This window comes from Chelon labrosus (assembly GCF_963514085.1).
Source record: "Chelon labrosus genome assembly, chromosome: 19".
NCBI lineage: Eukaryota > Metazoa > Chordata > Actinopteri > Mugiliformes > Mugilidae > Chelon > Chelon labrosus.
In genome coordinates, this window is record NC_140352.1 from 3975938 (window position 1) to 3989132 (window position 13195).

Consider the following 13195-nt stretch of genomic DNA (forward strand, 5'->3'; position numbering starts at 1 on the left):
GAAGAAGAAGAAAAAAAAAAAAAAAGCCGTACAAAAATGTCTTTATCATGCATACTGGAGGAAAACTCGAAGAAATGAAAAATAAAAAATAAAACACACAGTTTTAGTGTTTTTTTTGTACATTTTTGTAAACAATATCCTTCTAGAGATCATATCAAAAACACATTATGGCAAGTAACAAAAATAAGGGATTATAACATGAGAAAAATGTTCTATGAGGCATCTATAATGCAACACTGCTTGGCGTGGTTGTTTTATACAGAAAACAAAAAAAAAAAAAGAAATAATACATTTGCATCTGATGAGACATTTGCTCTATAATTGTAAACACAGGCAGTGTTAAATGATTATACAATATGTCGAACCTATACTACAAATATTTCCACTACATACATGAAACGCGTGTCCCTGCTTTCTTGCGCTTTTTAGTGATATGAGGTATATTCAGGTCAATCTTTTTGTCTTTTTTCTCTCTTTCTACATCTCACCCACTCTTTTTTGTTTCTCTCTCTCTCTCCTTAAAAGCATAGTGTGTTTGGAGTTTAGTGGCTGGTCAGTCGGTCTTTGTTCCCTGCGATCCGAGCAGCTTCAAAGTCTCTTGGCTGTGGAGCTCACAGACATAGGAAAAAGGAAAAGGAGGTGAGGGGATTGGGAGGTGGGGAGGCGGCGGGGAGGCAGGTCGGCTCACAGGAAATCAACTAAATTAAATATCAAACCCTGGCTACCGGGAAAGAATGGCTTTAGCCACGGAAGACAAAGAAGGCCATTGTTTATTCTTGTGAGTGCAGGGCTGCATTTCGGGGAGGGGATAGAACCTTCTTCTGTTTCTGAACTGTATTCGTTGGAGCAGTTTCTTGCCATAACTAAATTAAACTAAACAAAAGAAGACACGGATTGGGTGTAGGTCCGGTGATTGCTTATCTAGAAAAAAAAAAAAAATAATTAAAATAAAAAACCTGCTACTGAGTTGTGGTGTGGCTGATATAAAGAGAATAAATTAAAAAAAGTTTCAAGGTATGCGTCGAAAAACAAACACACCCGTGGGTTTAAAGATATAAGGGATCCAGCATGTCAGCCCGTCTCTCGAAAAACACTTAAATACAAAGAGGTACTCTCAAAATATTGTATAACAAAATTATGGCAAATCATCTTTTTACAACATCACCCGAACAACCGTAAGAACCCCATCCCATCCCGCCCCGCCCCGTCCCCTGCCCCGATATTCTACCCTTGAGAAAAAGCAACAAAATACATTTAAATGCCCACGGTCATGCCTAGTCAACCCCTATCAAAGCCCATTGAATAGCCAAGCCCCGCCCCCAAACCCACCCATTGTCCCCCCCCTACCAACCCACCCACCCTCCCATTCACAGTTTTATCCTCTTAAAATAATATTAATAACCATTAGCATAATAATCACGTTTCACATATGCAAAAAAATGGATGGGTTATTGTCGTTTCCAATGATGATTTGTTTGAAAAAAAGTGCTTGTTTGATTCCATTGACAAAAAAGACCAGCGAGGAGTGGAGTAAGAAAACTGGCGACACCTCAGCAACAGCGTGACGAAAAAATTAGATCATTGCATTCTGAAAACGTGACGGCCGGGTGGATTATTTTAGTTTTTTTTGTTTTGTTTCCTAAGCCGTGTCTTTTTTTTTTTTGTTTTTTTTGTTTTTTTTCACCTGCGGTCCAAACTGGTGCAGGAAGTCGAGGAGTACGTGGTTATGCAGGATTCATCGAAAAGCAACAGCCAGTAAATGTGTGATGTTTATAAAAAATAAAACAAAAAAACCCCAAAGTGGACGTCTTCACATTGATAACAACAGTACCATAATCTCGACAAAGCTACACGCAGTAGAAACCAAGTATGATCGTGTATTGTAATTTTGTTGTTCAGTTTAAAAAAAAAAAAAAAAAAAAAAAAAACGAAAAAAATCTTTGTAGTCTCAAAGTATACCTGTAAAAAACTGTGCTAATTGCATCTCATAATACAAAGTCTTATTACACAATTTTGCCTATTTTTCCTGAGTTAATACGTTTCTTGTAACAGACAATATATACTTTTTTTTTCCTTTTCTTTTCTTTTTTTTGCCATTTGAATTCTGGGCCTTTCCCTGCCACAAATGTTATTATTATTATTGAAAATCATCAGCATTGTTCATTATTACTTTACAATGGTGTGACGATCGGTAAAAAAAAACCAAAAAAAAAAAAACCACAAGGGTACAGAAAAAGGAGGAAAAAAAAAACACAAGCAAGTTCTTAGCTACCCTCTAAATGTTTTTAAATTACATTTAAATCTACGGTACGTTCATATCAAAATCACTACTCTTTAACAAAAAAATTAAGCAACTACGTAATAAAAATGAGAATCTTTTTTTTAAAAAATTGCATTTGAGGCCATGTAAGACCCTCCCTGGTCATTTATGTATTAACATTTAATGGCAGTGTTTAAAAAAAACAAAACGAGAAAACTTTGCTACAAGAACAAAATCGGGATGGGTACAGGGACCGCACAGGACAGTAACAGAACAGCGCCCCCCTCCCCCCTCTACTGGAGTCACCTCGCTTGACCCTTATCTGAAACTTTGGCTTGTCGGGGTTTTTGATCCTGTACTCACTGGCTCACTGACGTCAGCTAACAAACTGGTATACCCTGAGAATTCTGACACTGGAGTCCGTATTCGGTGGTCGACCTCTGTCCCGGGATCGCTACCGTAGCTGAGAGGGGTCCGCCGTCCTGACTTGAACTGGGAGCCAAAGGCCTGGGCGAAGTTCTCAATCTGGTACGTCGTTTCTTTAGGGGGGTTCAGTGGGGATAGACTGGGGTAAGTGGAGCCATTGGTGGGTGCAGCGCTCCCTCCTGCCTTGGGCTGCTGCCCCTTGGAGCCCTCTGTTGGAACAGTAAGGTCCTGGGGAGGTAGGTTGAAGGTGCCAGGGGAGTGCTGCTTCTCCAACTGTTCCGTCAGCTCCTGAGATGGAGTCAGCTGCTGGTGGCTAGTAGGTTCCAAGCTGAGGTGGTAGGCTGTCTGGGAGGGCGAGCCCACGAGCATGCCATAGTGGGACTTGGAGGAAGACGAAGAGGAGGACGATGAAGGAGCAGCGATGGGCAATGGGGAGGAGACGGCAGGTGGGTAGCCGCAATCCAGAGGCGATGTGGAATACACGTGTTTGTCAGAAAACAGGGGCCCTGTGGGACTGGAGCTGCTGGACAGGAGGGGGAAAGGCCCCGTTGGGCCGAGGCTAGGGAAGGGTCCGCTGTGGCTGGTGCGTTCCAGGGCCTGCAGGAGGAACTTTGAGTACTCGCTCATTACTGCCGTCTTGTCGCCACCGTTGGGCGAGTCATCCTCCAACTCGGGGGTGACGGGGGCGGCTGGCTGGAGGTCTACATGGTGGGGGTGGTCTGGCAGGTCGAAAGTCACGTCGTGGTGGTGTGTTCCCTCCGGCTTATGGCTATAATGATCCAACAGGCTTTGCAGTACCTCATCTGGAATGCCCGACTTGTCGTGTTTGAGCTCCAGCGGCGAGGAGTCCAGCATGGCTAGTGTTGGCTCAGGCCCCAGGGAGCCCTGGATTACACTACTGCCCTGGGACGCCATGTGCAGAGAGCCGGCTCCATAGTCGTTGTTAACCGCATGGAGATAGCGCCGCTTTTTGACAAACTGCATTGCATCATCATAGTTGCTGCTGGTGGCGGGCCCCTGCTTGTTGCCCCCAGGTCCGTGGAGTAGACCCATGTTGTCGAGGCCAGCGCCCTCCACGTGATCCATGGAGCCAGGCTTCTGGCACAACAGTTTCTGTCCATCGGCGCCATCTTCCAGAGAGAGGAGGCCCTTGTCAAGCCCCTTTCGGCCAGCTTTTTTAAAGACCAGTTTGGGAGTACGTCCTTGCATGGTGGGGTCAGAGCCTGAGGGGTGCTCCATGCTGAAGTCCTGCAAGCCCTGGTCACGGGCCATCCCCCCGGAAGACGAGGCTGCTGCCACCGAGGCGTTCTTCTTCCTTTTGCGCTCACCCCCCTCGCCGTTTTTGGACTTGGCCCTCTTGCGTCCGGAGGTGGTAGAGTTTCCCTGAGTGAGTGAATAGCTGCCCTGGCCTAGCTCTGCTTCGCTGAGCTCCAGCATGTTTGGGTCTAGGCCCTTCTTTATGGCTTCTCCACAAGTCCGTTTGTGCTTCAGTAACCGGTCTGTTCTTGAGAAAAACTGAGAGAGAAATGTGGGCTTAGTTTTCATCGGACGTACAGAATTATCCTTAAATCCTTTTCTCAATTTGTTTTATAGAAATTATACTTCAGAGATAAGTAGTTATGACAGGGGTCAAACTCTTTTTAGTTTAGGGGGCCACATGCAGCCTAATTTGATCTCAAGCAGGCTGCAGCAGTGACATAATAATAGCATAACGACCTATAAATAACTACAACTTCAATTTTTTCCATTTGTTTTTGTGCTAACAAGTACATTATGAAAAATCTTACATTTAATGAACTATCCTTTTACAAAAAATGTAATAAACAACCTGAAATTTCCTTAAATCACATCCAATTCCATTGGGGCAGGGCTTTATATGGGTATATTAATTGTGGAAAGGACAGAGAAACTTATGAATCTGTTGCACATACACCTGAGTAAAAAGGCAAAGTGCATAAAAAGCTTACAGGAAAAAAAAATAAAAAATAATATATAGATACAGTAGGCAGACTACAAATATCCTACTTGTTGGCAGGTATCGCAGCGATATGGCTTCTCGCCACTGTGAGTCCTTTTGTGCCGCTCCATGTGATACTTCTGGATAAAGCGCATGTTACACTGGTCACAGCTGAAAGGCTTCTCCCCTGCAAAAGACATCAATGAACGTGTCAGCGCCTGTGTAAACCCTCCACAAAGTTCATACAATCATCTGAGGCATGGCCTTCGGTGTACCATACATGCCGAGTGGAGAGACTCACCACTGTGGATCTTCTCGTGCCGCTGGAGCAGGTACTTCTGGATGAAGCTCATGTTACACTGACTGCACCGGAAGGGCCTCTCACCTGTGCAATCAAGAGTACAACCATCCGCTCACCACATTAATTAAAGCCCAGCCTGCCACGTAACTGTGAGCAAGGAACCAGTGCATGAATACAAAAGAGACCAACACGTTTCCCTCCTGTTTAAAATGAAGGGCAAACAAGGGAAACAGCTTTAAAACACTACTTTTCCTTTGACTCATTTATCTGCTCAAGTACAAAGACCCATGTGGAGAATTCCCAGCAATGACAATGACTAACACCTCCAGAAAACCATGAGCAATCTGTGAGTCAGCCCTGGCTTCACTGACTGTCTGGTTTTAAAAAAAAAACACAAGGCCCCCATGACATCACGGTGAAGAGGAAGAGTGTGCCGTTCATTATTCATAAATCTCGTTTTACTTTTCCTTTGTCAAACTTTTATAACACAGCCCTACTCCCAACGGCGTAATTCAGATGCCGGGAAATGGATCTCGGGCTCCGTGTTTCATCCAAACTTGTCAGTTGCATTACAGTTTACCACAACATTACTTTTATGGGGCAATGGCAAACTGTCATTGCCCCATTTATCTTTTTGTTTACTGCCACTGTCCTGGCTGCATCTCTTATCACTTCTTATCAACACAGTGACCTTCGGGTGTTTGTGTAAATACTTTACCGGTGTCAATTCAAGGAACAAAGCAGCAATAAGCAGTAAAAGTCTCTCACCTGTGTGTATGAGGACATGCCGGCGCAGGTGGTAGGAGCTGCGGAAAGCTGCATTACAGTGCTCACAGATATGTGGTTTCGAATTGGGCGACAGACAAGATCCATCTGCGTCTAGCATCATGGCCTACAAGGAGAGGGACAAAGCACAAGTTTGACTTGAAATTTTAAGATCATTCTTTTCATGCGTCTCGGCTAAACAACACATTGTTTTCAGGTGGGTGATTTACCTTTGCAGCATCGTTGCGTTTCCTTCGAGCTTTGCCTCCCTGCCCGTCCCCATTGCTCCTCCGCCCTCTTCTACCTGATGACTCTTTTGGCTCTTTTCCTTGTCTTACAGGCATCTAAAAGGCAAAACAGTATAGTATTATTCGTAACCTGGCATTAAAGAATGAAACTAATCAGATTAAAAGGCAAACCGGCAAATAAACGGCGAGCTAAACGACACTTCAAACAATATTTAGAAACAGCAGCCCCTTCTCACCGGTTCTGCGAGGGAACGGACGTTGCTGAGGCTGAGGTCATGCAGGAGCATGCTCTGGTGGTTTTGGTGGTGGTTGCCGTAAGACATGTCTTGCATGTCGGCGCCGCTCTTCCCCGCGCCCCCTCCAGCACAGTTCACCCCTATTCCTCCGCCCCCGCCGTAGAGGGGCATGCGGTAATCCAGCTCAGTTAGCCGCTCCTGCTTAATGCCCATGCTGTGAAGGAAGCCCCCCGTGTTCGCCGCAGTAGTGCCCTGGTGATCGGGGGGCGAGTCACGTTCTTTTTTGAGGATCATCTCCTGGGGAAGGTCGCCCATGACGGACTGGGAGGCCAGCCGCGTGAAGCTGGTGACCGGTGGCAGGTGGCTGAACATAAGCATACCTGGTGCAAAATTGGGGTCCATGCCTCCGTTGCGCAAAAACTCATTGCCTAACTTGTCTTGGATAATACTCATGTTGGTGGTTTTGCTTTTTGCAGGGGAGAAGGCGGGTAATCGATCTAAAGAGGAATGCAGGAGGAGAATATCCTGAAAGAGAGCACAGGTAGAAATCCATTTATTATATATTGATGATTAGAGAAAACAAATCCAAACTAACCACCACATTTTGAGTCATTCATGAGTCCTGCCATTTAAATAAATCCAGTTAAAGCTACATGGTAGCAGCCAAAAGAGGCAACTGGACTTGTGGAGTTGCCTTTCTTTTGGGTTTTCGGACATTACCATGACCTGAACGATCAAGAACCTTCACAAACATACGTGGTTGTGCTGCAGCTAACAATTTGTCTTAGTTTCATTTCCCAGAGTTCGCTGCGATATCTCAAAATCCAAAACGAAAGAAATGTGTTAAATGTCGAAAAATACTTCCGCTATACACAAATACCTTTGAGAAGCTTGGTCCAAAGTGATTATCATAAAGGCTGTTAAGTTACTTTGCCTTCACAGCGCTCCTTGTACACACTATAATGATCTGATTCTCATCCAGTGATCCCTGTTAATTCCTTAACTGGATGGGGTTTACCAGGCCGAAGCTCCGCGTGCAGCAAGTGGAGACACTTTGGGGAAAAATGAATTTAGCTTACACTAAATAAATACCTCAACTACATCCGCCTCCGTGCTCAAATCTGACCCGCCTCGAATGTTTCTACATCGCATAATTTGATATAAATGAGGTCTATTGCCTATGTATTCTACAAAGAAGTTTCCAATATATAGTAATTAGATGAAAAGAAGTTGGTTAAAAGCGTGCAAGATATATATTACAAATTATAAAGAGTCAGATAGACCGGGTCAACAAAAGCGGCATGGTCGCGGGGAAGACAATATGAGCGCTAAACATTTTGAGCTTATATTAAAGCAAGATATTCTTTAAACGTGCATTCAATAAAAATCAACAGATGCACGCATTAGGGATAAAATAACAGCAATAACCTATGTTGCATGAGGGTTTGCATGTTGAGGCTTTATACCACAAACTGCTCTGCACCTTCAACAAAAGTACAAATATGAAAAAAGTTAAAGCGTTTCTGTAAATTCTGTTAAAAATAAACGCTTAAAAATCAAAAGGAGGCATTTCAGAACGACTAATCCACCTCAGGTATTGTTCAACGTTTAGCACCACATGTGACTTGGACAGTAGCCAAAATAAAACCTTGATAGCTTTTACACACACACACACACATATACATCTATTGTTTAGGAATTATTTTAGATGCTCTTTCTACACGCGACCATTAGCCATGTTCCACTAATAACCCCGTGTGAAACGCAAAAGCTCGGAGGCTCTGGCTGCGATACTGGCATTAATTAATCGCTTCAGCACACTTGCCTAAAACAAAACGATATTCAGGTCAAATCCAGCCAGTGATTCAAACACAGTGACTTCAAACGGGACGTGTAGCATCGACACAAGCCAGGAACAACGAAGGCAGCGAGAATTTATTGTTTAGTCTAGACCAGCTGACCATTTGTCTACGCGACACCGCATTCAGCTCACACAGAGAGAGAGAGACAGAGAGCGGATGAGCTTTTGTGATGCATAATTGTTAGCCGGCTAGCTAGCACCGTTAGCTAGCCGGCTAGCCACAATGAGACACAATCAAGAGTGCTCAACCAAAACAATCGGTTAAGACGCTGTAAAACGCAACAGATCGTCTTTAAAATGAAGATTAAACGCTTAAAAGTCACGGAGCCATGAAGTGGCAGCGTTATAAAATAAGAGTTTATAAATTAAGAGTCGTTATTAGCAACGTATCGTAACGTTTTAGCATGTTACCTTAAGTGGCTATCAAGCTAGCTAATGCTAAAAAAGAAAAGAGGACGCTTAATTTGATGCCGTTAATTTCACAATTTAACGTGCGATACTTTACGGGGTAAACAATCTCAAAGTGAAGCAGTGCGAGATGAATCACAAATCATAAAACAATAAAAAAATATATATAAACAGACGCGGTTTAAGACATTTAACGTTGTCTTTCTTTTTTCTTTTTTTTTTTGAAGTCGGCTCATTCTCCGATCCCAGAGCTTTGATGACGCTCGTGAAATCAAATCTGTCTGGCAGCTCGCGACGCTGGCGCTCTATTTATTGATAGCTAACTTTAGCCGTTAATTACGACCGGATGCCGCTCCTCGCCGGTGCCTTCGGCCCAAACCGAAACGTTCCCCGGCGACATGCGGACTCCCTCCCCACCGGGGGTAAGAAAAAAAGCGTGATAAATAAGAAACCGCACGCGCCGAGGCAGCTGTGTTTATAACAATCAAGCCGCCACGAGCTAGCTAGCTAGTTAGCTAGCCGCTAGCTTACCCCCCGACTGAAAACCCGCATTACGGCCCATGCAACAGAAACAATGATGCTCGGCTGCTCGGTGTGCATCTCCCTGCTTTGCTCTCGCTTAAATCTCGACAAATCCCGGGCGCTCGGAGCGAACAAAACTCTATTTCGAGTCCCACTCACCTACGCATGACCGCAGTTGGTTTCAAACGTGCCTGTATTCTCGCCGTGGTCGCCGCTTTTCGGGGTTTATTGCCAAAACATTGTTCTCCGGCGGTCGCTGCTTTCTTCCATCTTGTCCTGGCGCGGGGAATTATGGGTGCGCTGCGGACGGGTCGTGAGAGGAGACAGGCGAAGGCGCCTCACTGGACTGAACTAGTGGCTGCGGCCATGTGCTTCACTCAGATGTAAATAGTATTTAAACGTTTCCACTGCTTTGCAATAAATAAATGAATAAAATAACACGTTTTATTTTGATGTTGATATTTTCAAATGGGCATTGAAAATACTGTTTTTTTTTATTTTCTGCTTATTGTAAAATAGATTATAAATAAAGTAGTAAATAAAGCAGAAAATAAACAACAAATGACATGTTTGTTAGCCCATAATGTGACCTGAGTGGGCCTTGCAAGATACATACATAGTTATTTTATCTGTGTATATAATTTAATTATTATTATTATTATTATTATTATTATTAACAATAACTCTGCACTATTGTATATACTCACTGTACAAAACCCAGGTTTGATGTATATATCTGCTCTTATCCTATATTTTATGTGTACAGATTGAGATTTATTTTATTTTTATTTTATTTTATTTTTATTTCACTTATTTAAGTTGCTTCTGTACTAGAGAGAAAAGTTGCCGGAGTCAAATTCCTTGTATGTATGTGTACATACTTGGCCATTAAAGCTGATTCTGATTATATTTTTAATTTCATTATATTTTATACTTGTATTACACCGATCAAGCAGATCATTAAAGGGGAACTGCCATTTTTTACAACCTGGACCTTATTTCTGGCATAAAATACGATTGTTTACTCACCCATATAACTTTGGTGTCATTTGGAGCTGTTTAAAAGATATTTAGATCCAGTGGAGCGCCGCGTATATCCATACAGTGGGAGTGACTGGGGCACCGAAACGCAGCGTCTAAATAACGCATTATCTGCCACAAAACTCGTTCATTTCGCCAATATTTTGTTATGATACGCTAGTGCTATTCCCCGTTGAGTCCTGAGTTTCCTGTTGTCTATTCACTCCTTTCAACGAGCTCCTCATCCGTATACTTTGGCTCTAAATGGTAAGGACGTCCATCATAAACAAAGTTGTCGTCCACAACCTCAGAATTGGAAAAATATTCAGCCATGTTGCAAAAAAACTAGCAGCAACAAATTACAGATAAACAAGCCGCACGGCGCTCAGAGATGACATCATCCAGGTCAGAGGTTAGTAGGTCAATCTACAGACCCTGGATGATGATAACAGGTAACTCTGGACTCAACGGGGAATAGCACTAATGTATCATAACAAAATATTGGTGAAATGAACGAGTTTCGCGTCAGATAATGCGTCATTTTGAGGCTGTGTTTTGGTGCCCTAGTCACTCCCACTATATGGATATACGTATATCTAAATATCTGACGACTCCAAATGAAACCAAAGTTATATGGGTGAGTAAACAATCGCATTTTATGCCAGAAATAAGGTCAAGGTTGTAAAAAAACGGTAGTTCCCCTTTAAGGTCTCAATCGTGCTTCCAAAACAGTTGTGACTCATCAGATGTTTAGGACGTCCCAAACGACCTTCCTCTAACAAATAAATAGTTGATGCTTAAAGCAATAGTTTAACAGTAGGACTGATCAGGCATAACATTATGACCACCTTCCTAATATTGTGCAGGTCTCCCTTGTGGTGACTCATCAGAGAATGGACATGGGCCTTCTGAGGGTGTCCTGTGGTGTCTGGAAACAGAATGTTGTTAGTGGGAGGGTCTTTGAGGGGAGGGGCCTCTGTGGATCATCCCACAGATACTTGATCAGGGGATCTAGTGAATTTGGAGGCCAGGTCAACACCTTTTTGGTTGTTCCTAAAGTGTTTTTGTGTGTGTGCCTGTGTCAGGCTGCATCCTGCTGGGGATGGCTGCTGCCATCAAGGAGTGTCATTGCTATGGGGTGGGGGTGTCTGGTCTGGTCTAGGTGGGTGCTACATGTCTAAGTAACATCCACACCAATGAATGCCAGGTCCAGAAGTTTCCCAGCAGAACAATGAACTGTCACAAGATGTTTTACTCCTAGGACCATAATTATTATTTTTGATCAAGTGTTCCTCCCTCGGTGCATAGTGCTGAATAAAAGGCGGTAGTAAATCTAGCCAGGATGCAACGTAACTCTTACAGTTTTATTGCCTTTATAAATTTACAACAGTGAAAAGTAGAGATGAACTTGTCTTGCTGGAACGTCTGAAAAATATTCTGTTCACTTGTGATTGATTCACCGTGACGAGAGCGTCCTTTCATTTGAAACTGTTGAAGTTCTACGTTTGTGGCTTTTTATTCCCCAACTGGTGCATTTTCCATTTGATATTTAATAAAATCAGAAGTCAAAACACTTGAGGTTTTTATAGCGTGTGCTTTACATGTTTTCCCGCCAAGAACATAGTGAAAACTGGTTAACTTGTCATCATTAAACGAATAAATAAACATTCATGATCTGCTACCAGCTTTATGATCAATGAAGGATGATTAAACCGTCAAATTATAATGATTCTAGTCTGCAAAGTCTGCACAGATAGAGTTAGTTTTCTGTTTTCTATTAAACATACGCTCAGTTACTGGTTCATACATACACTGTTAGTGAGATTAAACCAGTACCGGTTAGGGTTAGGGTTTCCTTTGTGTGCTAGTACACGAAAATGTGTTTTCTTTCGCAGGACTGTTGTCAGACTGAGTATTAGACTTGGATTTATGTTAACAGATTTAATACTAGAGTCTGGACTCAGCTAATGTGAACCAAACTATTTTAAAATACAGATCTGCACAGGGATGTGTGGTGTTCCTCCTCTTCTAATGCTAATAAAACATAGTTTGATATTGGAGTAACACTTGTTTCAGTGGCAAAGATACCAGAAGGTGGTGCAGGATTTTTTCAGATTTTCTTTCTGCATAATTCGGCTGATATTTTAGTTTTTCTCTAAATCTTGAGATGCCCACGACACCACGCGATCTACTCCATTTGTGGCCACAGATCCATTCAAACGCTGCTTTTATCAGTCGGTTAAAATGCTAAAATATTTTTTAAACATACTTGCTGTCATGGATATTTCAGCCAGAGATGTCCTGCTTGGAATAAATCCAGATACATGTTTTCTTATCAGCTTCATACTGAGTTGTTTCAAATTGACAGCAGTCTCACAGAATACAACAAAAGACATCATCCTGGGACTAGTGTCATGTCTGTTCTCACCAGACTTGTGACTTCATCTGCTCTACAGAATAAATACACTGACATGCTTCATACAGCCACAGCCTCGGGTTTACTTCCACTGCAGTGACACTAGGGGGAGTAAAATAGCCACCAATAGGCAGAACTGGCTGCTCATTATAACCCAGTTTTATAGTGCAGTGTTTTCTTTGTGTCAGACTCACTGATAATTAGGCTAAAATAAAGTGATTTCAAAGCTGAATGTTAAAAAAAAAAACAAAAAAACAAAACATATAAAGACTCAAACGGCTGGTGGTCAGAGTGGAGCTGATGGTTTCACCTGATTGGGTACGGGCCAAACAAACACCCCCCTACCCCTCTCCCCTGCTCTGTATCCCCGCATCATGCTCCTCCACCCTCCTGTGAGAGTGAAATGTGCCTCCCCTCCGCTGCAGCTCCTCTACACTCCTCAGTCTCCAGTCACTCCTACCAGAACGCGCTCCCTCAGGCACTAGTGCGCACAGTAGCCCGCTCCGCTCGCACTCAGAGGTTCATCATAACGGGACGCAGCAGTGGATTTACCAAGGACATCACCTTTCCGCCTTTTTTAAAGTAGCTTTGGGACATTTTTACGCGTTTGTTTTTTCCCCTACATGGATAAAAAAGTTGGCACCCGGAGGAGACACCTTTGCGTAAAGCACCGACACTGACTGAATCATGCATTGCGCAGAATCTCTGCTCACTTACGATTAATTTACCAGAGAGAGGCGCATCTCCATCTCGCAGCAGGATGCGAGTGGCGCGC

The 13195-nt window shown here is 43.2% G+C and overlaps 1 protein-coding gene across 1 annotated transcript; it reads right to left on the reverse strand.

Annotated features, from left to right (window-relative positions):
* Positions 1–1392: 1392 nt before the first annotated feature.
* On the reverse strand, positions 1393–9266 carry znf281b (zinc finger protein 281b). The gene is made up of 7 exons (XM_084567791.1): positions 9144–9266; positions 6194–6718; positions 5940–6053; positions 5713–5836; positions 4945–5028; positions 4712–4830; positions 1393–4201 (listed from the first exon to the last, which is right to left on the reverse strand). Exons 2-7 carry the CDS (start codon positions 6644–6646, stop codon positions 2579–2581), a joined length of 2517 nt encoding a protein of 838 aa, XP_084423917.1. The 5' UTR covers positions 6647–6718; positions 9144–9266; the 3' UTR covers positions 1393–2578.
* Positions 9267–13195: the final 3929 nt, after the last annotated feature.

Coding starts and splice junctions, on each gene's coding strand:
- znf281b (XM_084567791.1), bottom strand. CDS start 6,646: ATGAGTATTATCCAAGACAAGTTAGGCAATGAGTTTTTGCGCAACGGA. Junction 6,054..6,193: donor TCCGTTCCCTCGCAGAACCG/GTGAGAAGGGGC, acceptor TTTGCCTTTTAG/ATGCCTGTAAGACAAGGAAA. Junction 4,831..4,944: donor GCACGAGAAGATCCACAGTG/GTGAGTCTCTCC, acceptor TGTCTTTTGCAG/GGGAGAAGCCTTTCAGCTGT.